Genomic DNA, 27,517 nt, shown 5'->3' on the forward strand with positions numbered 1-27,517 from the left:
GTAACAAAGTTAGATTTTATTGTGGTTCTTAAAAAACTATTTATATTCATATTTAAATGTTTCCATTACATATATTCATTCCAAACTGACCATGATGGACAGAGTGGCTTTAAAGTCCAATGCATTACCACCGTCTGTCATGATGTGTGTGGCTGAAGTGTGGACCCAAATTCAGCAGGCAGGAGACGTAAAAATTCTGTTGTACATTTAATTAAAAATCAAATTTGCAAAAAAAGTACAAGGGACAAAAATAAATCCAAACCAGAGACATGAAGAGACCAGGAGGAAACCAGGGAGAAGGGATGAGGAGCAGTGGCATGGAATAACAAGACGAACTGGCGAGTAACAGTCTGCGATTTAAATAATTAGAGACATGATTATATATGAATCTGCTAATCAAAAAAAAAAAAAAAATACATCTGTTTTATGTGGCTAAAAGTTAGTTTGGTGTAAAGTGGAGCTAATGCGCTAACAAAGATCAAGTTAAGGACAATCATGAATACAAAAATAGAAAAATACCCTGATGCTACATCGTGAAAAACAAAAAGACGAATGTAACTAAAATGTCCTTTCTAAAAGAAATTATGAAACTTGTGAATTTATAGACAAGAAGTGTTACAATAAATTCAAAAGGAACACTCTGTTATGGACAAAAGGACTCTTTGTCTTTTCTGTTTTATCTGCTCACATGCACTCAGCTGCACGCTGACACAACCATAACATTTAAGAGTGAAGACAGTCACACATAAACAAAAACTGATTAAGGCAGGAAAACCTTAGAGAGGGAGCAGAATGAGGAGAAAATAAAGCAGAACTTGCTCTACAATCTTTGCTTCACTTGGTATTTATTCTAAGGTGAGCTGAGTGGAGCCCAGCGCTGGACGGTGAAAGTCACTCTGTATCTGTTCCAATTGGATGATGTGAAACATCTGAACATTTTCTGCATTAAACCCTGTTTTATATTTAACCAAAGCTCATTATTCCTCAAGGTAAAGATACTAGGATTTTAGTCGGGTCTTAAGCTGGTAAACTGGTAAACTCTTAAACTGGTAAACGGACCTTAGTGGTGCACAGAGGGGAAAATGAGTGAACTACAACAACTTGTGTCTTGGTTAATGATTCTTTTTTTAAAGGTTTTTATTGGCTCTAGTGACCTTTATTTGATAGTTAATTGACAGGAAAGTGGGTAATGAGAGAAGGGGGAAGAAATGCAGCAAAAGGTTGTCAGGCCAGGAATCGAACCTGCAACAGCCACGTCGAGGACTAAGGCCTCCTTATGTGGGTGGTGCTTAACCCATGCGTCACCACAGCACATCCTGGTTAATGATTCTTACAAACTTTATTCCCACAACTTGTCTTTATTGATACCAATAATTGATACCTTTATACTTTGTGTTCAACTGCCTGTTTTATCAAGATATGAGATAAATACAAATTTAAAAAAGAACATGATCTATAATTTCCATTTAACATATAATTGCAACAGGGTTTTTAAAAAAAGACTCAAAAGACTTGAAATTCTATGTTTCAGACTTGACACTTGACTCGGGGTTTAAGGATAAAGACTTGAGACTTGGAAAACCCTGACTTGGTACCACTGCTGTATTGAAATAATCTTGAACATGTTTGATAGTCCTTGACCTGCAGTGGACGCCTGCATGAATGTGACTTAAACATAGAGTGTATAAAAACATTTTATTTGTTTTACTGTCTGCAGCCTTGCTGTAGGATTCATTACTATATGCCACATGAAATCATTTTTCGTTACATATTTCAAATGAACTTACACATTTTGTTTGACAACAAAACTCACAGGAACTAAGTTCACTCTGTGTCTCACAGGTAGGATATTGACTTCACAAACTTCTGCACAACTGAGGCTCCAAATATATTTCATGACTGAGAAACACCAGAAACACCACCCTGTTAGCATTTCAGACCATGCATTATATATATAACCAATTTCATGCATTATGGTCCGAAATAATGCATGGTTATATATACCATAAATTGGTATATATAACCAATTTCATGCATTGCGGACAATCCACAGCTATCCAAAAGCCATTTTCTTGTTTTAATATGGGTTTTTATTTTGTAAATGCACACAAACCACTACACTGGTCACCAGTGCATCATACAATACACTGCAACACATTACATATGCTCATTCCAACTGACCATGATGGACAGAGTGCCTTTAAAGTCCAATGCATTAACACCGTCTGTCATGATGTGTGTGGTTGAAGTGTGGACCCAAATGCAGCAGGCAGGAGACATAAAACTTCTGTTGTAAATTTAATTAAAAATCAAACTTATAAAAAAATAAAAAAATTCAAGGAACAAAAATAAACCCAAACCAGAGACATGAAGAGACCATGAGGAAGCCAGAGAGAAGGGATGAGGATCAGTGGCGTGGAGAAACAAGCTGAACCGGCGAGTAACAGTCTGAGATTTGACTAATTAGAGACGTGATTACATATTTATCTGCTAACTGAAAAAATATATATATATCTGGTCTATGTGGCTAAAAGTTAGTGTGGTGTAAAGTGGAGCTAATGTGCTAACAAAGATTAAGTTAAGGACAAACATAAATACAAAAATAGAAAAAAGCCCTGATGCTACATTGTGAAAAACAAGAAGACTAATGTGACTAAAATGTTCTTTGTAAAAGAAACTATGAAACTTGTGATTTTATAGACAAGAAATTCATAAGGAACACTCTGTTATGGACAAAAGGACTCTTTGTCTTTGTTTTATCTGCTCATACGCACACAGCTGCATGCATTCTGCTACTCACCTATGCTGTCTGGATTTCTGTGATTCACTTTGTTAAATCATCATTATTCATCATAATTTTTGTCCACATCGTCTACCTCTTGGGGTTTCAGGCAACTCGACTGTCACCTGGTCGACAGGTACGGCTGATGGCGTGGCCGGTTTCCAGACTCCAGGCTACTCAGCCGTCTCCAGAGCCTTCCGTTGTTCCCCAGTCCTCTGAACTTTATGCTGGCCTTCACCCATCTGAGCCCCATCTACTCCCCCATCTTTTTCCCCAGTTGCCTCCAGCCACCGCAGCACGTGGGTTCTAAACTGCCAGCAGTTTTCTTTGCCTTGATTTCTCAGTCTTATAATTCTAGGTCTCAGAGCTGCTAACATAGAAATATGACATGAAGTTAACCCCTTTGAGCTTTTTTGATCTTTAAAACAGTCTGCAGCCAAGTTGTTATGGAGGTTTAACAGTCAGATATTATTAGGGTTTAATTAGTAAAATAGCAGCAAATTTACTTATTTCATAAATTCATAACCAGAGACCTTCTCTCCTCTGGTCTGTTTAACAACTTCAGTCTCAGATCAGCTCAGCCCTCCAGGACTGTCAGCAGCAGAAACAGCAACATTAAACCTATCAGGGAAACATAAACTACATTTGCTTTGTATTGTCCCCACATGATGACAATGATACAGTATAATACGATTAAATATTAGATTCTTCACCAATACGGATTTTTGCCATGTTGTTGTACGATTTTTTAAGATCTTGTTCAATGTGCCCTTTTTTAACTATGAGCCCCTGCCCCTCCAAAGGTCTCTGCACGGCACTGCTGGAAGATACTGTTCATCTCACCTGCTCAGCCAAGAATGTCGTCATGCGCCTCGATTCCAACCTAGCGGTGATGGTCTCCTCCTCCAATCATCAGGCGTCACTCCTTTGATAAGGTCCAGCTGTTCATCGGCTTCTGCTCATTGGCTGAGCTTCAACCTTCCTCCACCCCTCCTCCGCCTTCAGCTCCTGGTTTCTTCAATGTCCATTCAGTCTTCAGCATCATCTCCTCCACCAGTGTCAGGGCCCAAGGGAGGAAGACGTCTTTAATCTTCTTACAAAACGGCTCATTTTCTCTGACAGCAGTTACCAGCGCAATGTCTTTCTCCTGGGTCCGAGCGCCAAAGACTTTCATTTGTCAATCAAACTTTCTAATACCTCTCTCTCTCTCTCTTTCTCTCTCTCTGTCTCTCTCTCTTTCTCTCTCTCTGTCTCTCTCTCTCTCTCTGTCTCGCTCTCTCTCACTGTCTCTCTCTCTTTCTCTCTCTCTCTCTCTCTCTCTCACTGTGTGTGTGTGGGGGGGGGAGGGGAGGGGGGGCGTGGTGTGTGTGTGTGTGTGTCCAGGTTGAAATTACTGTTAAACTCAAAGGGACTAAATCATATAAAATTGATTGACAAATATGTAAAATCAGTAAATGTGGTTCAATTCCCTTTTTTATTTTCATTTATTTTATAGAAATTAGATACATAGGAATTTTCACAGCATTGTAGTGTCAGGTAAAGGTTGGTCTCTCTGGTTATGAACACCTAATTGTAGTTTGTAAGTGTTTGACAGATAATTATTGTAGATTTCTTATAAACATTTCTTAAACTGTAAGAGATGCTGGATCTTGGTCTGTGGGACCAAACAGACACATTTAACATTTTCTTTTACAATACGTAAATAAATACTGTACTTTATTTTCATCACACTTATAAAAATAATCTGAACAAACATCAAATAATTCATTTCTGAGGATCATGTCATATAACAATTTCCTTAGATTAAAGTACTGTGATAACAGTAAGGCCTGTTTCTGATTGGCTAGTAGTGTGCTTCTTTTTACATACATTATGAATCTGCCAATCACAAACAGGAGGATCTGCTTAGTTAGAGGAGGTGTAAAACTGAGAGTAGATCCCCTCCCAGAAAATCTTTCAATATATATTTTTAATTGAGAAAATTATCACTCACTTTGTGATCCATCAGCAAAATGTTCCTCTTCACTTTGGTGCTCGTGGTGCTGTTTCTACCGGAAGGCAAGTTTTTGATTACGATTAATATTATTCTAACATTTTAATATTTAGTATGATTTCATTAAACTTAGATTTTCTCCCATTAAAAACTGCAATAGTAATCCAAGTTCTGTTTGTCTTGTTAAACCTTTTAAACTTTTTCTTCCCTCTCTGTATTTTGTGCTGATGTGATTCAACCATTTTGTCTTGGTTAAGACGAGGATTTTGTTATTTAGAGAAATGTAATAATGTTCATGAACTCATCACTTTAAAATTTATGTTCTTTAATTACAGATGGTGCAAACATTACTGAGCAGAACTACAAAGGTTGCTTTATGTCTGAACTGTGTCTTAACTACTCTGTCAACTATGGAGCTTACAGAATTGTACAAAACACCAAGTGCTGCAGTGAAGATCTCTGCAACACCCAGATTAACTACACAAAACTTGGTAATTAATTCCCTGATTATGTTTTTCAATACTTTGCACAATTTGAATTTACAGTGCTCACAAACCTTTTTAACCCATTAGAGATTTGGATAAAAAACAGAATACACTTAGTTTGGTGATTCCATATTCATATACATGTATTAGGAGAAACAAGAAACAATTTTTTCTTTTTAAAATTTTTTAAAAAGAAAAAAATTTTCTTTTTAAAGAAAATTATAATAATTCTGCATATCTTTTCAGTAGAATAACTATCTCTGTATCTTAGAGTACAATTCCACTACAAATGGAAAAAAGTGCTTCAGCTGTGACGGAGAAAACTGCATGAAAACCCTTAACTGTGCAGGGGATGAAAACTACTGCATTAAAGTAACAGGTAAGAGGCCAACATGTTTGCATGCTTCATATTAATCATCACAAGAACATTAAGACCAGACCCAAATGTGTTTATGACATCATAACTTTATTCTCATTTTCACAGAAAATGTAGATGGAACAAGTCTGACGCTGAAGGGATGTGCCTCTGAGTTGGTGTGCTCAGATCATTTCTCTTCACGGGTGAATCAGTTCACTGAAGCGAAGATTAGCTTCTGCCAGGCAACTATTGCAGCAGCACCAGTCCCACCCTGCTGCTCCTGTTGGTGTCTCTGTTGTTTTCTAACTTATTTTCTTAGCTCACAGAAGCTACTGCATTTTATAAATACTCTGTCTAATTCAATTTATATTTTTGTCATTTTGTCTTGGTTCCCCTGGTAAAAGAGTCCAGAATAATCATCATCTCATTGTGTTCATCTTTACTTCATCTGCATGTGACACATATATAAAGTTCTTGCCAGTGAGGAGAAAAAAACTGAATAAATAAATTACTTCTGGTGTTCCTCTTGATGTGATTTAAAACTCGACACATTTTTAGACTCAGTTCAGGGAAAATATCAACTGAACAAACTGAACCATGAATGTAAAGATGATCAGCCAGGAAATATTTCTTCTTCATGCATTTATTGATTTATTTTGACTTTCTGAGGCAGAGAAAGCTCCATTAGGGAGGTCAAGATCAGGTGAGAAAAATAAAACAAAACAATTTATTCTAATTCTACAAACATGTGCATCAAAAAGATGAAGATACAATTATAAAATTATATGTGAGAGGAAATTTGATGAGAATTTTATTTCATGATAGTTTATGTTTAAATAAGCCCAACTGTAAATTTTATCCACCCCAGATATTCACACACATCCACGACTGCAGCGTGACTCTGACATGTGTAGTATGGTCCACCAAAAGAAATCACACCATAAATCATGCCGTCGTACACCACTGCTCCACCATCGTCGCCCTGTAGAAAAATTTTATTGATATATTTATGTATGTTGTAAAACAGAAAAGTCTTCTAATCGCTGTAAAGAGATATTGAAGAAACAAACTTACATAGCATACATCCTTGTTCGGTGTTTTAACATAGAATAAAATGCCAAACGTCGGCATGACAACGGAAACCTGATCAACTTTCATGTTGACACACTGAAGATGTGCTGGAATAGGAGCATCAGGGGGCACTGTAGGGAAACATGAGAATTATAAACATGTTCTTCACTCGACCTTCTCTGTAGAGACAGAAACAAAGATTTTATTCTCATGAATTCAATATTTCTCTCACATCGCTGATTATTGGGGCTGAGTGTCGTTTCTCCCTCTCCTGCCAGCTGAACAACATCGCCTCTAAAACACAATAAGAATAAAATGTAACAATTCTAGATAACAATGTAGAAAATTAATTGTTATGAAGAACAATGAAAGAACAGAAAATAAATCTGGACTTCATCCACTGACACAGGAGTGTCCACCTCCAGTCCTCAGTGTGCCCTCTGTCCTTTACATGTGTCTCTGGTCCAACACACCTGAGCTAAACGGGTTCTGGTTCTGCTGGTGGCCTGATTACCTGACTCAGGTGTGCTGAAGCAGAGGCAGCAGGACTGGAGGAGTGGAGACAGAAAACCTGAAGTCATGTATTTGATCAGAGAAAGACTTACCTTCTAAGACGATACCTGCGGTGTGGTAGCCGAGCAAGTGGGACATCTGTTACTGGTGTCTCAAGCTTCAGCAACATGATGTCATGGTGCTGGCCGAAATGCGTATAAATCTTAGGAGCTTGTAGGATTACCAGTCTCTGCTCCCCAGCAGTCTGTGGATGAACTTTTAAAGTTGCTACATTAGTCCTGCACAAAATATTAGATTATAATGAACAGACAGAAAACCTGATCATCTGCAGATAAAACTGTCTTCATGTCTTTTTCCTACCATCCATCCTCCGACTTCCAGCAGTGAGCTGCAGTCAGGATCCACTCAGGGTGGATCAGAGATCCTCCACAGAGGGTCGTATGAATACCATTGCTGCTCTCCAGCCGAACATGATAAAGACGCTCCGTGTCATGGCAGTTTTGACCTCCAATGATTCTCTTCTGCAGAAAAACATCTGAGTTCACTGAAACACCTGAAGAAGAAAAAGAAGGACTTTACTCAGAAATCAGGTGCAAACATGGCAACAAGAACAGAAAAAGGATAAACAGTTAAAGATTAAAAAGCATCACAGTTTAAATGCAAAAACGTTTCAGTCTAAAACAGAATCAGAGGGAAGTTTGAGAGTCACAGAGAGCAGCAGCCTCACTGGAACCAGTGGAAGTGTTTCCAGTGTTTCCAGTGTGTCCAGTGTTTCCGACTCACCCAGCCCCAGCAGCAGCAGAACCTTCAGCAGAGCCATTGCTTGTCCAGCTTCCTCTGAATGTCTGCAGTCCTGCAGCAGCTTTTAAACTTTGTTCACAACTTCCTGTTGGAAAGAAAGCCACCAATCACAGACCAGACAACGATCTGTGCTGTCATCTGTATACAGAGAAATTTTAACATCTCATCGTTCTAAAGAAACTTGAATAAAGTTCTTGTTGCATTGACATATTATTTCACTACCAAAACATTTCTCCCTCTACTGGCTGAATAATCAATGAAACAAAACATTTTCATCAATATTAAGTAATTGACTCAAAACAAGCAGCTCCTATATTTTGCCTCAAACTTACTTGTAAATTAGTTTTGCTTTATCTCAAGTGAACTGAGAGATTTGAACTAGAAAATAGACTAAAATTGATTGGTAAGTTTTGGTTTTTGCAGTGCACAAGATTGCAGTGAGTTTTGCTCAAGGGAAAACCTGATTGTAAACTTGATGAAATAAAACTGATTTTCTGAAGAAAGATCGACTCGTCCTTGTTTTCAGTTTTTGTTTTTAAGAAAAAACTGTTTGGTTTCCAATCTACAAGAATTCACATCTGCCTTTGCTCCCGAAACTAGAATCATTTTGTTTACTGATGAGCTGTGAAAATGATCCTCTATAAACAGATTATTTTATTTTGAAAATTAACAATATTACAATGTTGGGTGGTGAAGAGCATTTGCATTTGTTGTAAATGCAAAATTACAACAAAAGATTAAAACTAACAGAAATTCACCCAATTAAATGAAAACAATTCAGATTTTTAAAACACATTTAAAAGAAACCTATGGTAAAATTTTAACTTAAGTTATTCTCTTTATTAAGGACACAGCCCTCTTACATCACCCATGATTCTTTGCTTTTACTGTTTTTCTTGATTGCTTTGATACATTTGTGAACACAAGAGGCTGAACAGCAGCACTTAAAGTCAAAGTGACACATTTTGTTAGCAAAAGGCTCAAACTGTGCCACAACATTTAAAATATTAAACAAAAGCAAATGTTACTCTCACTCAGCCTTGAAATAAACATGACATGTTCCAATCAATCATTACATAATAAACGACAAAATACAAAACTTGATCTTCAGTGAAGCCCAGAGGTTTTCAAAATGTGGGAGATCTAGCTTCCATGCTAGGCTCCATGCTAACCTAATTTCTAGTCTCCATGGTAGCCTCAATTATAGCTTCCATGCTAGTTACATGCTAGGCTCCATGCTAACCTCCTTTCTAGTCTCCATGGTAGCCTCAATTATAGCTTCCATGCTAGTTACATGCTAGGCTCCATGCTAGCTTCAATGTTAGTCTCCAAGCTAGCATCTGTGCTAGTTTCCATCCTAGAATCAGGCTTGTTGAAGTTATCTAAATGCAAAAACTGTTGACACAGGTTTTGCCAAATTGTCCTGGAAATGAAATGGGTCCAGAATTAGAAATACTGTGATCCAGATTTTGACTGGATCACACTCCAGTCACATTTACTGTGAAAAAAAATACTGTAAATGTAAACCAAACCTTCCTGAACTTACACACTTGTCTGACAAACCAGCGAGTAACAGTCTGCGATTTGACTAATTAGAGACGTGATTAGATATTCATCTACTAATCGCGAAAAAAACCATCTGTTTTATGTGGCTAAAAGTTAGTTTGGTGTAAAGTGAAGTTAATGCCCTAACAAAGATCAAGTTAAGGACAAACAAAAATACAAAAAAATATTTTAAAAAGCCCTGATGTCACAATGTAAAAAACAAAAAGACTAATGGAACCAAATGTCCTTCGTAAAAGAAACTATGAATCTTGTGAATTTATAGACAAGAAATGTTGCAATAAATTCATAAGGAACACTCTGTTATGGACAAAAGGACTGTTTGTCTTTTCTCTGTTTTATCTGCTCACATGCACTCAGCTGCACGCTGACACAACCATAACATTTAAGAGTGACGACAGTCACACATAAACAAAAACTGATTAAGGCAGGAAAACCTTAGAGAGGGAGCAGAATGAGGAGAAAATAAAGCAGAACTCGCTCTACAATCTTTGCTTCACTTGGTGTTTATTCTAAGGTGAGCTGAGTGGAGCCCAGCGCTGGACGGTGAAAGTCACTCTGTATCTGTTCCAATTGGATGATGTGAAACATCTGAACATTTTCTGCATTAAACCCTGTTTTATATTTAACCAAAGCTCATTATTCCTCAAGGTAAAGATACTAGGATTTTAATCGGGTCTTAAACTGGTAAACTGGTAAACTCTTAAACTGGTAAACCGACCTTGGTGGTGCACAGAGGGGAAAATGAGTGAACTACAACAACTTGTGTCTTGGTTAATGTTTCTTTTATTTAAAGGTTTTTATTGGCTCTAGTGGCCTTTATTTGATAGTTAATTGACAGGAAAGTGGGTAATGAGAGAAGGGGGAAGAAATGCGGCAAAGGTTGTCAGGCCAGGAATCGAACCTGCAACAGCCACGTCGAGGACTAAGGCCTCCTTATGTGGGTTGTGCTTAACCCATGCGTCACCACAGCACATCCTGGTTAATGATTCTTACAAACTTTATTCCCACAACTTGTCTTTATTGATACCAATAATTGATACCTTTATACTTTGTGTTCAACTGCCTGTTTTATCAAGATATGAGATAAATACAAATTTAAAAAAGAACATGATCTATAATTTCCATTTAACATATAATTGCAACAGGGTTTTTAAAAAAAGACTCAAAAGACTTGAAATTCTATGTTTCCGACTTGAGACTTGACTCGGGGTTTAAGGATAAAGACTTGAGACTTGGAAAACCCTGACTTGGTACCACTGCTGTATTGAAATAATCTTGAACATGTTTGATAGTCCTTGACCTGCAGTGGGCTGCTGCATGAATGTGACTTAAACATAGAGTGTATAAAAACATTTTATTTGTTTTACTGTCTGCAGCCTTGCTGTAGGATTCATTACTATATGCCACATGAAATCATTTTTCGTTACATATTTCAAATGAACTTACACATTTTGTTTGACAACAAAACTCACAGGAACTAAGTTCACTCTGTGTCTCACAGGTAGGATATTGACTTCACAAACTTCTGCACAACTGAGGCTCCAAATATATTTCATGACTGAGAAACACCAGAAACAGAAACCCTGTTAGCATTTCAGACCATGCATTATATATATATAACTAATTTCATGCATTGCAGACAATCCACAGCTATCCAAAAGCCATTTTCTTGTGTTTATATGGGTTTTTATTTTGTAAATGAACACAAACCGCTAAACTGGTCACCAGTGCATCATACAATACACTGCAACACATTACATATGCTCATTCCAACTGACCATGATGGACGGAGTGCCTTTAAAGTCCAATGCATTAACACCGTCTGTCATGATGTGTGAAGTCTGTCAAGATCGGGTGAGAAAAAACTTAACTACTGATTTATTGTAATTCTACAAACATGTGGATCAAACTGATGAAGATACAATTATAAAATTATATGGGAGAGTAAATTTGATGAGATTTTTATTTCATGATAGTTTATGTTTTATTGAAGCTCAGGTAGTGCGTTTATCCACCACAGGTATTCACACATATCCAAGATTACAACTGGAATCTGACATGCATATCCTCCACTAAAAGAAATCACACCATAAATCATGTCGTTGTGCACCGCCGCTCCACCAGTGTCGCCCTGTAGAAAAATTTATATCAATATATTTATTTATGTTTTTAAACAGAAAAGTCTTCTAATCACTGTAGGAAGATATTGAAGACGCAAACTCACACGACATACAGTACAGACCAAAAGTTTGGACACACTTTCCCATGGAATTCAATGAGAAGGTGTGTCCAAACTTTTGGTCTGTACTGTATATCCCTGTTCGGTGCTGAAGCAAGGAATATGTACCCAGTTGACCACAGGGAGACGGAAGCACCAACAACTCTCATGTCGACACACTGCAGATGTGATGGAATAGCAGCACCGATTACTGTAGAGAAACATGAAAATCATAATCATGTTCTTCACTCAACCTTCTCTGTAGAGACAGAAACAAAGATTTTATTCTCATAACTTCAATATTTCTCTCACATCGATCATTATTGGGGCCGGCTGTTGTTGCTCCCTCTCCTGCCAGTTGAACAACATCGCCTCTAAAACACAATAAGAATAAAACGTAAAAATACAAGATAACAATGTAGAAAATTAATTATTATGCAGAACAATGAAAGTACAGAAAATAAATCTGAACTTCATCCACTGACACAGGAGTGTCCACCTCCAGTCCTCAGTGTGTCCTGTGTCCTTTACATGTGTCTCTGGTCCAACACACCTGAGCTAAATGGGTTCTGGTTCTGCTGGTGGCCTGATTACCTGACTCAGGTGTGCTGAAGCAGAGGCAGCAGGACTGGAGGAGTGGAGACAGAAAACCTGAAGTCATGTTTTTGATCAGAGAAAGACTCGCACTTGAAGACGACGCCTGCAGTCTGGAAGCTGAGCAAGTGGAACATCTGTTACTGGTGTCTGAAGCTTCAGCAACATGATGTCATGGTGCTGGTCGTAAATCACAGGATCTTGTTGGATTACCCGATTCTGCTGCCCAGCAGTCCGTGGATGAACTTTTAAAGTTGCTCTGTTAGTCCTGCATAAAATATTAGATTATAATGAACAGACAGAAAACCTGATTATCTGCAGATAAAACTGTCTTCATGTCTCTTTCCTACCATCCATCCTCCGACTTCCAGCAGTGAGCTGCAGTCAGGATCCACTCAGGGTGGATCAGAGATCCTCTACAGCGGTATTTATTATTACCATTGCTGTTCTCCAGCCGAACATGATAAAGACGCTCCGTGTGATGACAGTTATAACCTCCAATGATTCTCTTCTGCAGAGAAATATCTGAGTTCACTGAAACACCTGAAGAAGAAAAAGGAGGACTTTACTCAGAAATGAGGTGCAAACATGGCAACAAGAACAGAAAAAGGATAAACAGTTAAAGATTAAAAAGCATCACAGTTTATATGCAAAGATGTTTCAGCCTGAAACAGAATCAGAGGGAAGTTTGAGAGTCACAGAGAGCAGCAGCCTCACTGGAACCAGTTTAAGTGTCTCCAGTGTGTCCGACTCACCCAGCAGCAGCAGAACCTTCAGCAGAGCCATTGCTTGTCCAGCTTCCTGTGAATGTCTGCAGTCCTGCAGCAGATTTTAAACTCTTTTCACAACTTCCTGCTGGAAAGAAAGCCACTAATCACAGAACAGACACTGATCTGTGCTGTCATCTGTATACAGAGAAACTTTAACATCTCATTGTTCTAAAGAAACTTGAAAAACGTTGAGTTCTTGATTGTAAACTTGATGAAATAAAGCTAATTTTCTGAAGAAAATTTAGTTGAATCCAATATGGCCGACAGATGAAAAAGCATGCAGAACAACTCAGGAATATCCAGTCCCTCCTTCTACTTGCAGGTGAAAAATATATTGTGACATGAAGCAACCCCTAAAGATTAATAATACTGATGTAGTTTCCAAATAACAACTTTGTATTTGGAGAAATTACAAATGATCAACTGTCCACTAAAGTGGACTTCATGCATCAGTGGCAATATTTTGACAGGTATTTACTGACATCATTAGTCTGACTATAGATATACAACATGTACCATTTCCAGCAAATATTTTGGCTATAAAAACATCCTTATATTTTGATTCTTAACTTCAACATTTAAGAAAAAAAAGTCCATTGTTGCCATTTTGTTTTGTAACAAAGTTAGGCTTTATTGTGGTTTTAAAAAATATATTTTTATTTATATTTAAATGTTTACATTACGTATATTTATGACAAACTGACCATGACGTCTTTAAAGTCCAATGCATTACAACTGTCTGTCATGATGTGTGGCTGAAGTGTGGACCCGAATGCAGCAGGCAGGAGACATAAAAGTTCTGTTGTAGATTTAATTAAAAATCAAACTTACAAAATAAAAACAAAGTCCAAGGAATAAAAATAAACCCAAACCAGAGACATGAAGAGACCATGAGGAAACCAGAGAGAAGGGATGAGGAGCAGTGGTGTGGAGAAACAAGACAAACCGGCGAGTAACAGTTTGTGTTTTTACTAATAAAAGACATGATTACATATTCATATGCTAATCGAAGAAAATACATCTGTTTTATGTGGTTAAAAGTTAGTTTGCTTACCAAACTAACTAGTGGAGCTGATGCGCTAACAAAGATCAAGTTAAGGACAAACATGAATACAAAAAATACAAAAAAAGCCCTGATGCTACATTGGGAAAAACAAAAAGACAAATGTAACTAAAATGTCCTTTGTAAAAGAAACTAATCTTGTAATTTTATAGACAAGAAATGTTACAATAAATTCATAATGAACACTCTGTTATGGACAAAAGGACTCTTTGTCTTTTCTCTGTTTTATCTGCTCACATGCACACGGCTGCACGCTGACACAACTATAACAGTTAAGACTGATCACAGTCACACATAAACAAAAACTGATGAAGGCAGAAAACACCTTAGAGAGAGAGCAGAATGAGGAGAAAATAAAGCAGAACTCGACTTGAACTCTGCATTTTCATACTTTCTAAAAACTTTATGACCCCCCAAAATCCCTATCCTGGTCTCTGATCTCTAGTGAAAAAAATCAAAAGGAAAGATCACAGCCAAAGGTGTTTAAAACCTACTTGACCCCCTACAAGCCCCAGCTCCAGACGAGTTTAACAGGGGGGGCATCGGTTTATTTGGGGGGCAATACTGAGGTGGATGCTCCTACCACCACCACATGGTGTTCGTATTTATTTTGTCTTTATATTAGTCACAGCTTATAGTCTGTGTAAGTTAGTTATTTAATTTACTGCACTCTTTTTTTGCTTCTCAAGACTAAAAAACTTTTTTTTGGAATATTCTGTGAAATAAGAACAAATACTAAATATGTTGTCCATCACTTTAATGCACAAATAGAACTGTTTTTGTTCAAACAAAGTCAAGCCAAGTACATTTAAATGTAACAAATGGAGTCTAGGCGAAAATTCAAGCTGGGAGACTCTACCCAGCTTATCCTCATCATCCACTCACCGCCCCGCCGCTGCCAACCAGGACCGGAGCGCCGCGCCGCGCATCGCCGCGCCGCTCCAGCCAATCGCCGCTCAAGGATTCCTCCAAAAGGACAGGCCACCTTGGGTCTACCTGCTCATCAGCCGCGCTCGAATCTACGTGTTTGCTTCTCCTACCGCTCCGTCATTCAGTCAGCTGGTTTCAGTTGCCTCCCCTCCTCCGATCGTCTTTCTCCTCTTTCAAGGCCCAAGTCCAGGAAATGTCCCTCGCCTGCCGGCTGCGCTCCCGTTCAATCAATCAATCAAATTTTATTTGTATAGCACATTTCAGCAGCAAGGCATTTCAAAGTGCTTTACATCATAACAAACACAGAATCACAATGCAATATAGAATCAATCATTAACCTCCTGAGACCCTGCATCCTCATATGAGGACATTACATTTTTGCTGTTCTGCACCATGATACTTAATTTGTAAGAATTTTGACCAATTGCCCTCATCTGGGGGCCCTGCCTGCACCACCTAGTGGTCTCATAATGAAATTACACTCATTTGAAAAAAAACAACATGGCGGGGATGACAGCGAACGTCTTCTACGGCAGCTCCCGACAGAAACATGGACAAGGTAAAAATCCTAATCAAATTTTATGATTGAAACTAGTTTATTTATGCACAATAATGTCTGTAGCTTCACGTGGCATGCTTATTTGATATATTTGAGTAATATTAGCAAGCTACAACGTCTGTAAACATGACGTACTTCTTTAAGGACATCAGGTCTACCTTCAGTGCAAAAACGTAAAATTTTTCCAAGAGCATTTGTGTTTATTTCTAGTCAAAATGTCTCATTTCTAGTCAAAATAAGTCATATTACACTTAAAATAAGACTCCTCCTGTAAAAAGTAACTTGTTTTTAGACAATCACCACTTGTTTTAAGCGAACTTTCACTAAAAAATAAGTAGAATAATTTGCCAGTGGAGCAAGTTTTTATTTCCTATTACAAGGAAATAGATTGTGCATTTTTATCATTACATTATTGTTTGAGTTTGCTATGACACGTTCATAATGATGCTCATAAACGTTGCACTTTTCCATGCAAAGCCTTTCACATAGGCAAGCAGGAATACTTGAATTAATGACTGAGTTCGCTATGACATGTTCATAATGAAGTTCATAAAGTTTGCACTTTTCCATGCAAAAGCTGCACACTTTTATCTGCACTTTTATGTTTGTTGACAGTATAAAATAAAGTTTTGTACTTTGTTAACCAATGGTGTCTTCATTGTGAAAGTCTGGACAGAAAGCAGCGTAAATGTACATACTGTGAAACACAGATGTAAATAATAACATTGATTGAATGGCCTTACCGTCACACAGATAGACCCAATGTCATCGTCTGAGGACATTGGGTTTTGAGATAACCACTTATTGTAGAAAGCTGAAATTTCATTTTTAGGCTAATTGGGTCCTTATGATCCCAAATGACAAGGAAAAAATGTATATGCAAAAACAGACCCATTGTCCTCATATGAGGGCATTGGTTTTGACATAGTTCAAGAGCACATAGAAAGCTAAAATTTAATTTCAACTAAAATTAGGTCATACTAATCCCAAATAGTAAGGAGACATAAAAAATGCACATCAAACAAAAGCCCGGGTCTCAGGAGGTTAAGTCAAGTTACATCAATAAATTTGTAATTAATTACATTTCAAATACAATTCTAAACAGGTGGGTTTTTAGTTGAGATTTAAAAGAACTCAGTGTTTCAGCTGTTTTACAGTTTTCTGGAAGTTTGTTCCACATTCGTGGTGCATAGATGCTGAAAGCTGCTTCTCCTCGTTTGGTTCTGGTTCTGGGGATGCAGAGCAGACCAGAACCGGAAGACCTGAGAGGTCTGGAAGGTTGATACAATAAAAGCATATCTTTAATGTATTGTGGTGCTAAGCCGTTCAGTGATTTATAAACTAACAACAGTATTTTAAAGTCTATTCTTTGAGCTACAGGGAGCCAGTGGAGGGACTTTAAAACTGGTGTTATGTGCTCTATCACTTTAATGCGTTGACTTCCAGCTGCTCCTCACCGATCTAACCGCCCCCATCACGCCTCCCTTCGGCCTCCATCGGCGGCGGCAAAGCTGGAATTTTCCCGTCTTTCCCTCATTCGTGTCGCAGGCGTCCTCCGATATCCGCCCGGTTCCCCGCTCCGGCTCACCATCGTCGGCTGCCGCGGCTCCACCGACGCTGTTCGGCTCTTCCTGCTCTTGTCCCATCGTGGACTCGATCCGTTGCCTGAACGTCTCTCCCAGATCACCGCCATCAGACCCACTTCCGCCTATCTTCTTCTTCTTCTTCTTCTTCTTCTTCTTCTTCTTCTTCTTCTTCTTCTTCTTCTTCTTCTTCTTCTTCTTCTTTCTTCTTCTTCTCTTCTTCTCTTCTTCTTCTTCTTCTTCTTCTTCTTCTTCTTCTTTTCTTCTTCTTCTCTTCTTCTTCTTCTTCTTCTCTTCTTCTTCTTCTTCTTCTTCTTCTTCTTCTTCTTCTTCTTTCTTCTTCTTCTTCTTCTTCTTCTTCTTTTCTTCTTTCTTCTTCTTCTTCTTCTTCTCTTCTTCTTCTTCTTCTTCTTCTCTTCTTCTTCTTCTTCTTCTTCTTCTTCTTCTTCTTCTTCTTCTTCTTCTTCTTCTTCTTCTTCTTCTTCTTCTTCTTCTTCTTCTTCTTCTTCTTCTTTGTGATTTTTAGTGGCGGGTGACATCTAACGTTAAGCTGTATTATCGCCATCTACTGTGGACCGGAGCATCTCCCCCAATCTAAATTCTTACATATAATCCTGTTACCTTCAAAAATTTAATAACCGCTTTATTTATGTTATGTTTAATTAATATCTTATTAAGTTTTAATGTCTCTGTATCATATTTCCTAATTTCTTGTTTTAGCTTCTCTCTACTTGCTGTATATTTTCCACAATGAATTATTACATGTTCTACTGTTTCCATATCCATACCACACTCACATCTACCTGTTGGATGTTTACCCATCAAATGTAAAGTTTTATTTAATCCAGTATGTCCAAGGCGCGATCTTGTCATTACTATTTGCTCTTTTCGATTTTCTCCTATTATTTCCATATTCCCTACATTCTTTTGTATATGAAATAAATGACGACCTTTAGTTCCTTCTTCCCACAATTGTTGCCATTCAGATTCAATTTTGCTCTTAATAATTGATTTTATCTCAGACTTACAATACGTTATGTCCATAATTATACTTTGTTTTAAGGACACCTTAGCTAAATGATCTGCCATTTCATTTTCTTCTATATCTTTATGAGCTGGTATCCACATATTCGTAACATTATCACGTTTCTTAACCATGTAAACCATAAAACGGTGGGTTTTATTTCTCAGACTAATTTAAATAAATACGGTTTTCATACCTTTATTGAAACATATGAGTCGAACGTTTTTCATTCAGTGTCTGATGAAAATGTTCTCCGCAGATGGTTTGAAATTCCCCGGTTTTTCTTTTAACACAATAATGGTTTAAAGTATTACAAAGCAGAATCCCGTTATGTAGAACATTTTATATCATCCTTAACTGTCTAGTCTATTAATGTAGGGGGGATGCGTTTTAATTTCTGAGCCTGCCAATATTTGGCAATACTGGCGCTCCCGCAACAGGGCGTGCGTTTCTCGGCATAACACCTGCACCAGGTGACGGTCGGCGTCGTTCGCCAGCTGAAAAAGGAACAAAGCCGACGCTTCCACTTCCTGTATTATTGGGTTTTTGAATTTGATCGCGAATCAGCAGAGAGTATTTGTCTTCAGCAGTGGCCGAAATAAAAGGAACCTTTTATAGTTCATGTGTTTTAACGATTTTGATGATGGCACTCATCAAAATGTAATGTTTGTTTCCGGTTTTCTCAATTGTTGATTATGGTATATTTTGTGAATTTATATTGTGTGTTTTTTATTATGTAAAACACTTTTGAAACTGCATTGTTGCTGAAATGTGCTACACAAATAAACTTGATTGAAATGGAGCCAGCGAGAAGAAAAAGTCTGACATCTGCGAATACATTGAGATTATCGCTCACAAGATTCTTAGATAAAAATAATTAACCTCTTCACCTCTACAAGTCTCGCCTTCATGAAATTTCTACTATTTCTTTGTTCTGCAAAGATATATCAGTCTTGCAGAAACAAACTTAAAGCTGTTGGAAGATTGAAATTCTGGCCTGATGAGTAAAAATATAAAGGATCAGATCAGAGAATGAAACTAGGAATCCAAGAAAAAGAGAATTTTTGAAGAATTTTAGTTTTTAGGAGGCAAATCAAATCTCAAACAATACTGTCTGCCCCCAACAAGCACTGCACTCCGAATACACTAAAACAAATAATAAAAATAAGATAAGATAAATCTTTATTGTCATTGTCACAAGGACAACGAAATTCAAATGTCTATTGTCAAATCAGTCGATGACAAAAGAAAACAGCCACAGTCAACATATATCAGGATTTGCTACAAATCATTTTAATAACTAAAAAAGATGAGTTAAATAGGATTTAATTGACTCTCCTGTTACTAAACATAAGTTTGACAAAATCTTTGTGACAATATTGTATTTACTAATTTTTTTAAGTATGTTTATCTGAGTGACAAGACTGCCACAGTTTCAACAGCAGATGTCACTAGTGAGAAATGAATGAAGCACCAAGTAATGAACCTTTGGGCAAAGCAATGGGCTGGGAAGCTTCATTGCTTCACCAGGCTTCATTTGGTCATCACTACCTGCCACACATGCTGCACTTGCCTTCCAACAACAAAAATATGAAGAGAAAACAATATTGTAAGGGACCGGCATTAAGCATTTATGCTCAAGCACAACCATTGACATATTGTTCTAAAATATATAAAAGGTTATAAACATTATAGTCTGGTTGATACAGATAAGACTTAAAGTGGAAACTATCAGAGTTGCTGCTCTCTCCTCTTCCTCCTCCTGCAGGATGATGCTGCCTCCCCCTGATTCAAAAAGGCTCCCTAGTGATAAGAGAAGATAAGATATGATGTTCATATTATTAATTTTTACTCGCATAATATCGCCTTAAAAGTAGAGGGCCTCAGTAGCCTGATGTGTTTGCAGTACTGTAGTGTGTATGAAGCATGTAATGTACAAAGTGGCAAAGCAGAATAATAAGAAATTAAGTTATTAAAAAGTACTACTTCATTAACAATTATAATAAACCTAAAGTGTAATTGTAGCATACTGTAATCACACTACTAATATATAAAATATGTAATGCCAATATACTTAAAATACATTGTAAGTATATTTTACACCAGGGTATCCATAAATAAAGAAAAAAAACATTTAAATCATAAATCAGAGAACTTAAAATCATCATAATGAACTCTGTCCGTCTTCTCAACAAACTAAGTGGGAAATTATTTGACCAGCTCATTATGCTAACCGGTGCAGCCATCTCATTGGACACTTAAGCAAGAAGCTTGCTGAACAGCGTTCAATGATTGGTCGGCAGGTGCTGTAAGCTTTTGCTGGCTCTTTTACTAAAATATATGTGTGAAGGATGATGCTGTAGTAAAAATGTACCAGAGCAGAGATATGAAGAAATGTAGAGAGGGTTTGTTTGAGTTAAATAGTGTGAAAATGCAAGAGTCTTTGGTGCCCTCTGGCGGTGGTGAAGGATTAAAGCACCTGGTATAGCACCAGGTTCCACCGCCAGGGGGCACTAACAACTCTGGACCTCAACATATTTTTACTTTGTAACTCAGCACGGATTAAAACTAAATGTATTCATACATCTGACACCTGTTGGTTTAGTTCTATCACAATACCAAATAGATTTTTTCTAATTTTGTTGTTTCAAAAAATAAACATTTAGTATTAGAAAGGTACTGGTTTCTATATTTGTCAACAATAATGTAACATTGTGGATCTTGTTAATTACAAAACGTTTGCTTGGTTTTAGGTTTTTACAGTTTATAGAGAAAAAGCTCAAAGAAAAAGAGCAGATTTCTGAAATGAAATATGGTTAAAAAGAAAACATGGCAGCAATGCAATTGTTTCTATGAGCAAAGAAAATAAGACAGACACGGATAAAAGCCGTTTGCTGGTTTCCTGACATTTTCTTTCTCCAGGCTGCAGGTGTGTTGCAGACAAAACATGAAGGATGTCATGAATTAAATTGAAAACTAAATAAAATAATGAAACCAAATTATCAAACCTGGGCTCTACTGTCTTGCTTTAACGGTTTTACGTTGAATATGCAAAAATCAACTAAATGTTTTAATTTTAGCTAATTTTTTAGGGTAAGAACCTGCTGGCAATATTACAGTACTTTCTCTGAATTTTACAACTTCTAATATTTCCACAGTGAATTTTTGTGGTTTCACCATTTCATAAAAGTAAAACTGACTTGAAATTTATGATAATTAAATGTTTTTTTACAGTAACGTAATGCTTTGGATTCTGTAACTGTAAGCATTTTACAATTTTTTATCGTAAATTTTACAGATTTTTTTTTAAAATTACAGTTTAGGAAGGCATTGGATAGGCTACTAAAATGCACATGGTAATTGATTTAATCATGTTTTTGAGATTAATAATGAGGTGATTAACTGAGCAGATGAAAAGAAAAGCATCTTCCAGTTTGAATTTACACCAAAGTTCATCACAGTGCAATTTATACTTTGTTTTAATTTTAAAGTTTTAATTTTACAGCTCACAGATTTTTAAATGAACATGATTCATTGTTGGTCATTTAGTCTTGCAGAAGAGGAAATCTTATGTCCAGTGAAACCAGTTTCCTGCACTTTGCTGCAGTTAGAGAGTAAAACAGAGGTGTGAGCCAAGAGCCATTTCAAGACATTTGTGAGCTTTAAGCACAAATACTCTGTTTGATCCACAAAATAACAAAAAGATCTGACTTTACAGGAAAAATAAATATAGTTTTGAGAATTTATTAGCACAGTTCCGTGATTACATCTTGCCATATAGTCTGGCTGTTTACCTTTGCAGATTTAGTTTGAACCTTGAATTATCCCAAATGTATAGAAACAGCAAGTTATTCATAAAATAATATTATTTTATTTTGCTTAATTAAAGAGATCAAGAAGAAAATCATAACAGTTTTTAAATATTTCAACATCAATTTACAAGAAGTAAATGGCATTTATTATTTAAAAATCAAATCAGAAGAACATTCAAAATCTACCTGTTTCCACATGTTTTTTCTAATAGTATTTTGTTTTTGGGACTAAAAGGAAGTGAATAGTTGCAATAAGAATAATTTTTACATTTTGATCCAGCACATTAAAAATACTCATTTCAACAGGGTTTTTTTTTGCTTGTTAATTTTGCATAAAAAACTCATAAAATAGTAAACAAGAGCTTATTTGTTTACTATAACAAATTTGCGTGTGACAAACTAAACTGAGGTTTCCTGGTAAATATTAGGCACAGAGATTTTTGTACAAATGTGGTTTTAACCTTATTTCCTCCATGTGGAAAACTATTTCCATATAGAGGAAAATATGTTCCACATCAAGGAAATGGTTTTAAATTTTGAATAACATAATACATAAAGTTACAACCGGATATTTACATACAACAACAACAAAAAAATTTTTTATCACATCTGAAGTTAAATCAGACAAAAACTTTTGTTTTATGTCAGAATTACTGAAGTTATTTCTATTTGCAAAATGCCAGTGAATTTGGCAAAAATATTGTTTAGAAATTGTTTTGTAACTTTCCTTATATTGAAAAATGTACATACATTTAGTCAGTATCACAGATAACTGTCTTTTACTTGGGTAAAAACGTTTTGGGTTTCCTTCCACAAACCTCAGATTGATCGACTGACACATTTCAGTTAATTGGAGTCACACCTGTGAATTTAAGGCTACATCTAAAACACACTGATTTCTAGTTTGACACGATGAGAAGCTCAGAAGAAATCAGTCAAAGTATCAGGAAGAGAAATGTGCAGCTGCATAAGTCTGGTTCATCCATGGGAACAATTAACTGGTACTTGAAAGAGCCAAGTTCATCATTATGCAGGTATATTTATTATGGGAACGTTGAACCATCATAACGTTGAAGACGACTGAAGACTCATTCAAATCCTGGCAGTCTTTGGAAAGCTGTAAAGGTCATTAAAAAGTTAATGTCACCTGTGGACAAATGTCTCAGTGTGTCATGAGCTGCAGTAGGTGGTGAGGTAAATGCAGTAGACCCAGGTTGAAGAGAGAGAATGATGATGTTTTCATGAAGAATCACACAATATACAATCCAGGCAGCACAGACGAGCAGTAGCAAAGATTCTCACACTGGTAGCAACTGGACAAAGACATAAGACACGACAAACGAGAGCTGAGACAAGGACCCAGCAAGGAACAAGGAACACAGGTGGGATTAAACACATAACTAGGCTGATCAGAAAGACAACTGGGAACAATCAAGGGGTAGACAGGACAACATGGAGACAAAACCTCACACAGAAACCTAAATAAACACAGAAAAAAACAAAACCTCACTCAGTGCCTAATATCTGACAAGACAAGTCAGTTTAATTTGTAACAAATGGGACCCTTGCTGGTCTAAGCCTAAATTAATTTAAAATCCCGAAAGAGGTTCATGTTGTTTCCCAAGAGCATACAGGATTTATTACAATGTTCTGTACCTTCATCATCCTCGCCATGTTGTCTGGTTGTTTGTCTTTGCAATAGTTTGAAACTTGAATTATCCAAAAGTTATAGAAACAGCAAGTTATTCATAAAGAAAAATCTTATTTCATGTTGAACAGCATGAATATCTTGTTTTGTTTAATAGACGAGATCAAATAACAACAGTTTTTAGATATTTCAACATAAAATGCTTCACAAATCAAACAAATGTTTTGCACCATCAGAAACTCCTCTGATTCTGTGTATCAGTGTAACGATGTATCCTGGCTGCTTCGCCTCATCAACGTTTATTAAAATTGTAATTTCCTTGTCTACAATATTCACAAGCAACATGATGGGTAAAAATCCTCAACACAGTCTTGAAAATATGCTGATAAATGTTGATACATTTGTCTCAATGTTCAAGAGACCAAAGAGACGTTTAGGGAGGACGCGGCCTCTAGAGCCTGAGTCCATTAGAAAACTTGTTATAATGGTGAATTTCAAGGTGTGAGATTTGTTTCAGTATATTTCTGGAATATATTAGCCATCTTTATCAATTTACAACAAAATGAATGGCATGTATTATTTAAAAATCAAATCAGAAGAACATTAAAAATCCACCTGTTTCCACATGTTTTTTCTAATAGTATTTTGTTTTTGGGACTAAAAGGAAGTGAATAGTTGCAATAAGAATGATTTTGCATTTTGATCCAGCACATACAAATACTCATTTCAAGTTTGTTTTTTTTGCTTCTTAAATTTGCATAAAAAACTCATAAAATAAACAAGAGCTTATTTGTTTACTGTAACAAATTTGCGTGTGACAAACTAAACTGAGGTTTCCTGGTAGATATTAGGCACAGAGACATTTGTAGACATGTGGTTTTAACCTTATTTCCTCCATGTAGAAAACTATTTCCATATAGAGGAAATTATGTTCCACATGGAGGAAAAGGTTTTAAATTTTGAATAATTTAACACGTAAAGTTACAACCAGATATTTACATACACCAACATATATTTTTTATCACATCTGAAGTTAAATCAGACTAAAACTCTCTTGTTTTATGTCAGAATTACTGAAGTTATTTCTATTTGTAAAATGCCAGAAAACGTGGCGAAAACATTTTTTAGAAATTGTTTTGTAACTTTCCTCCTATTCAAAAGTTTACATACATTTAGTCAGTATCACAGATAACTGTCTCTGACTTGGGTAAAAACGTTGTGGGTTTCCTTCCACAAACCTCAGATTGATTCACTGACACATTTCAGTTAATTGGAGTCGCACCTGTTAATTTAAGGCTACATCTAAAACACACTGATTTCTAGTTTGACACGATGAGAAGCTCAGAAGAAATCAGTCAAAGTATCAGGAAGAGAAATGTGCAGCTGCATAAGTCTGGTTCATCCATGGGAACAATTAACTGATACTTGAAAGAGCCAAGTTCATCATTATGCAGGTATATTTATTATGGGAACGTTGAACCATCATAACGTTGAAGACGACTGAAGACTCATTCAAATCCTGGCAGTCTTTGGAAAGCTGTAAAGGTCATTAAAAAGTTAATGTCACCTGTGGACAAATGTCTCAGGGCCTGATATCTAACAAAAAAAGTCAGTTTAATTTGTAACAAATGGGACCTTTGCTGGTCAAAGTCTAAATTACTTTCAAATTATGAAAGAGGTAAGGTAAGGTAATTTTATTTATATGTAACATTTTCAGCAACAAGGCAATTCAAAGTCTTTTACATGAATTAAAAGAAAATGCAAACAAAATAACAAACCAAAGGAAAGAGAAAAAGAAGAAAAATAATTTAATAATGTTAAACCAAAGTATACAAACTAGATACTCCAGTTCAGGCTAGATAAGTGTAAGTAAGTATTCTGTGGTCTAATTCTTTTCAGGTTCATGTTGTTTTTAAAAGCATACAGGATTTATTACAATGTTCTGTACCTTCATCATCCTCGCCATGTTGTTTATCTTTGCAATAGTTTGAAACTTGAATTATCCAAAAGTTATAGAAACAGCAAGTTATTCATAAAGAAATCTTATTTCATATTAAACAATATGAATATCCTGTTGCTGTTTTGCTTAATAAAAGACGTCAAACATAAAATGTATTTCTGACATGGATTGGACCGTCACTGTGATGTGGGAACGCCAAGATGAAGTTTGTAAATTTGGTGAAAGACGAACCAAAAGGCATAAACAGACTGCAGCTTAATGTTAGCTCTAGTGATGAGAAACATGTTGGTGACGGTGAAAGAAGACACAATAAAACGTTAAAGCTTGTTTTATTCTTAACCAAATCTCATTATTTCTGAAGGTAATGACACTGAGAGGTTTTGGTCGGGTCCTGGTGACCAGACCTGGGTGGTGCAAAGAAGGGAAAATGGGTGAACCAGGAGTCTCATTCTCTACATTTAAGAATTACATTGTTATCAGATGGACCAAAACATGAAGTTAAGTGGCCCAAGAACACAACAACAGCAGAAGAGGAGTGGGGTGAACTCCTGCCAGCGGCTTCGCCATCACCCCAATTAAATAACATGTTTATTAAGGAATATGAAATAATGAAAACTTTTTATTACAAAGATATTGCAAAAAAATGACTGACAGTCATTTTGAATGACGGCTGCTATCCATCGTCACCATATTTTATCTCGTTGAAAGTTACAATAAGGACAAGGACAAGAGCAAGTTTGGGTTTTCCCCCTTATCTATTTGTGCAGCCGACCACACAGCATCCTATGACCATTTTCACTGAAAAATCAACTAAATAGAAGAGATATTATTGAATGTGCGGATTTTGACAGGCTTTACAGGAGCACGTTGGTTGTTTTAATGTCCATCATGGCGGGGCGAGTTTTAAAGAGTGACATCACGTGTTAAAATGCTCTTTTCGGGTTACCTGCACTAAGCTTTCTCGGATTTAGAACCACTGTCCTATGATGAATTTAACTCCATATATAATAATGAAAGATTTTTGCTGATTGTTTTTTAGCTGTAGGGTTCTATTAATTTAGATAAATTTGGAAATTTGAACCACAGGTAGTTTTATGCAATGTACATGCACTGTTTAATGTGTTCTGTCATGCCATTAAAATGCCAAAAATATGTTTTTTCTCCTGTCAGAAAGTGATTGAGGCCCATTTTCTGCCTAATGAAATGCAATTACTGCCTGAAATGAAACCTAGGCATAAATTCAACCTGGAAGACTCTGTTCATCTCACCTGCTCAGCCAAGAATGTCGTCATGCGCCTCGATTCCAACCTAGCGGTGATGGTCTCCTCCTCCAATCATCAGGCGTCGCTCCCTTGATAAGGTCCAGCTGTTCATCGGCTTCTGCTCGTTGGCTGAGCTTCAACCTTCCTCCACCCCTCCTCCGCCTTCAGCTCATGGTTTCTTCAATGTCCATTCAGTCTTCAGCATCCTCTCCTCCACCAGTGTCAGGGCCCAAGGGAGGAAGACGTCTTTAATCTTCTTACAAAACGGCTCATTTTCTCTGACAGCGGTTACCAGCGCAATGTCTTTCTCCTGGGTCCGAGCGCCAAAGACTTTCACTTATCAATCAAACTTTCTAATACCTCTCTCTCTCTCTCTCTCTCATTCTCTCTCACTGTGTGTGTGTGTGTGTGTGTGTCCATGTTGAAATTACTGTTAAACCCAAAGGGACTAAATCATATAAAATTGATTGACAAATATGTAAAATCAGTAAATGTGGTTCAATTCCCTTTTTTATTTTCATTTAT

At 36.8% G+C, this 27,517-nt stretch overlaps 2 protein-coding genes across 2 annotated transcripts; both read right to left on the reverse strand.

The window, feature by feature from the left end:
* Positions 1-6,249: 6,249 nt before the first annotated feature.
* On the reverse strand, positions 6,250-8,022 carry LOC102225405 (anionic trypsin-like). The gene is made up of 6 exons (XM_005815825.2): positions 7,986-8,022; positions 7,563-7,755; positions 7,295-7,480; positions 6,922-6,983; positions 6,693-6,820; positions 6,250-6,600 (listed from the first exon to the last, which is right to left on the reverse strand). Exons 1-6 carry the CDS (start codon positions 8,020-8,022, stop codon positions 6,451-6,453), a joined length of 756 nt encoding a protein of 251 aa, XP_005815882.1. The 3' UTR covers positions 6,250-6,450.
* A 2,726-nt stretch (positions 8,023-10,748) lies between these two features.
* LOC106700227 (cationic trypsin-like) lies at positions 10,749-13,167 on the reverse strand. Its single transcript, XM_023332337.1, has 7 exons — positions 13,137-13,167; positions 12,732-12,924; positions 12,473-12,649; positions 12,100-12,161; positions 11,865-11,998; positions 11,576-11,700; positions 10,749-10,866 (listed from the first exon to the last, which is right to left on the reverse strand). Exons 1-7 carry the CDS (start codon positions 13,165-13,167, stop codon positions 10,749-10,751), a joined length of 840 nt encoding a protein of 279 aa, XP_023188105.1.
* Positions 13,168-27,517: the final 14,350 nt, after the last annotated feature.

This window comes from Xiphophorus maculatus, chromosome 4 (genome assembly GCF_002775205.1).
Source record: "Xiphophorus maculatus strain JP 163 A chromosome 4, X_maculatus-5.0-male, whole genome shotgun sequence".
Taxonomy (NCBI): Eukaryota; Metazoa; Chordata; class Actinopteri; order Cyprinodontiformes; family Poeciliidae; genus Xiphophorus; species Xiphophorus maculatus.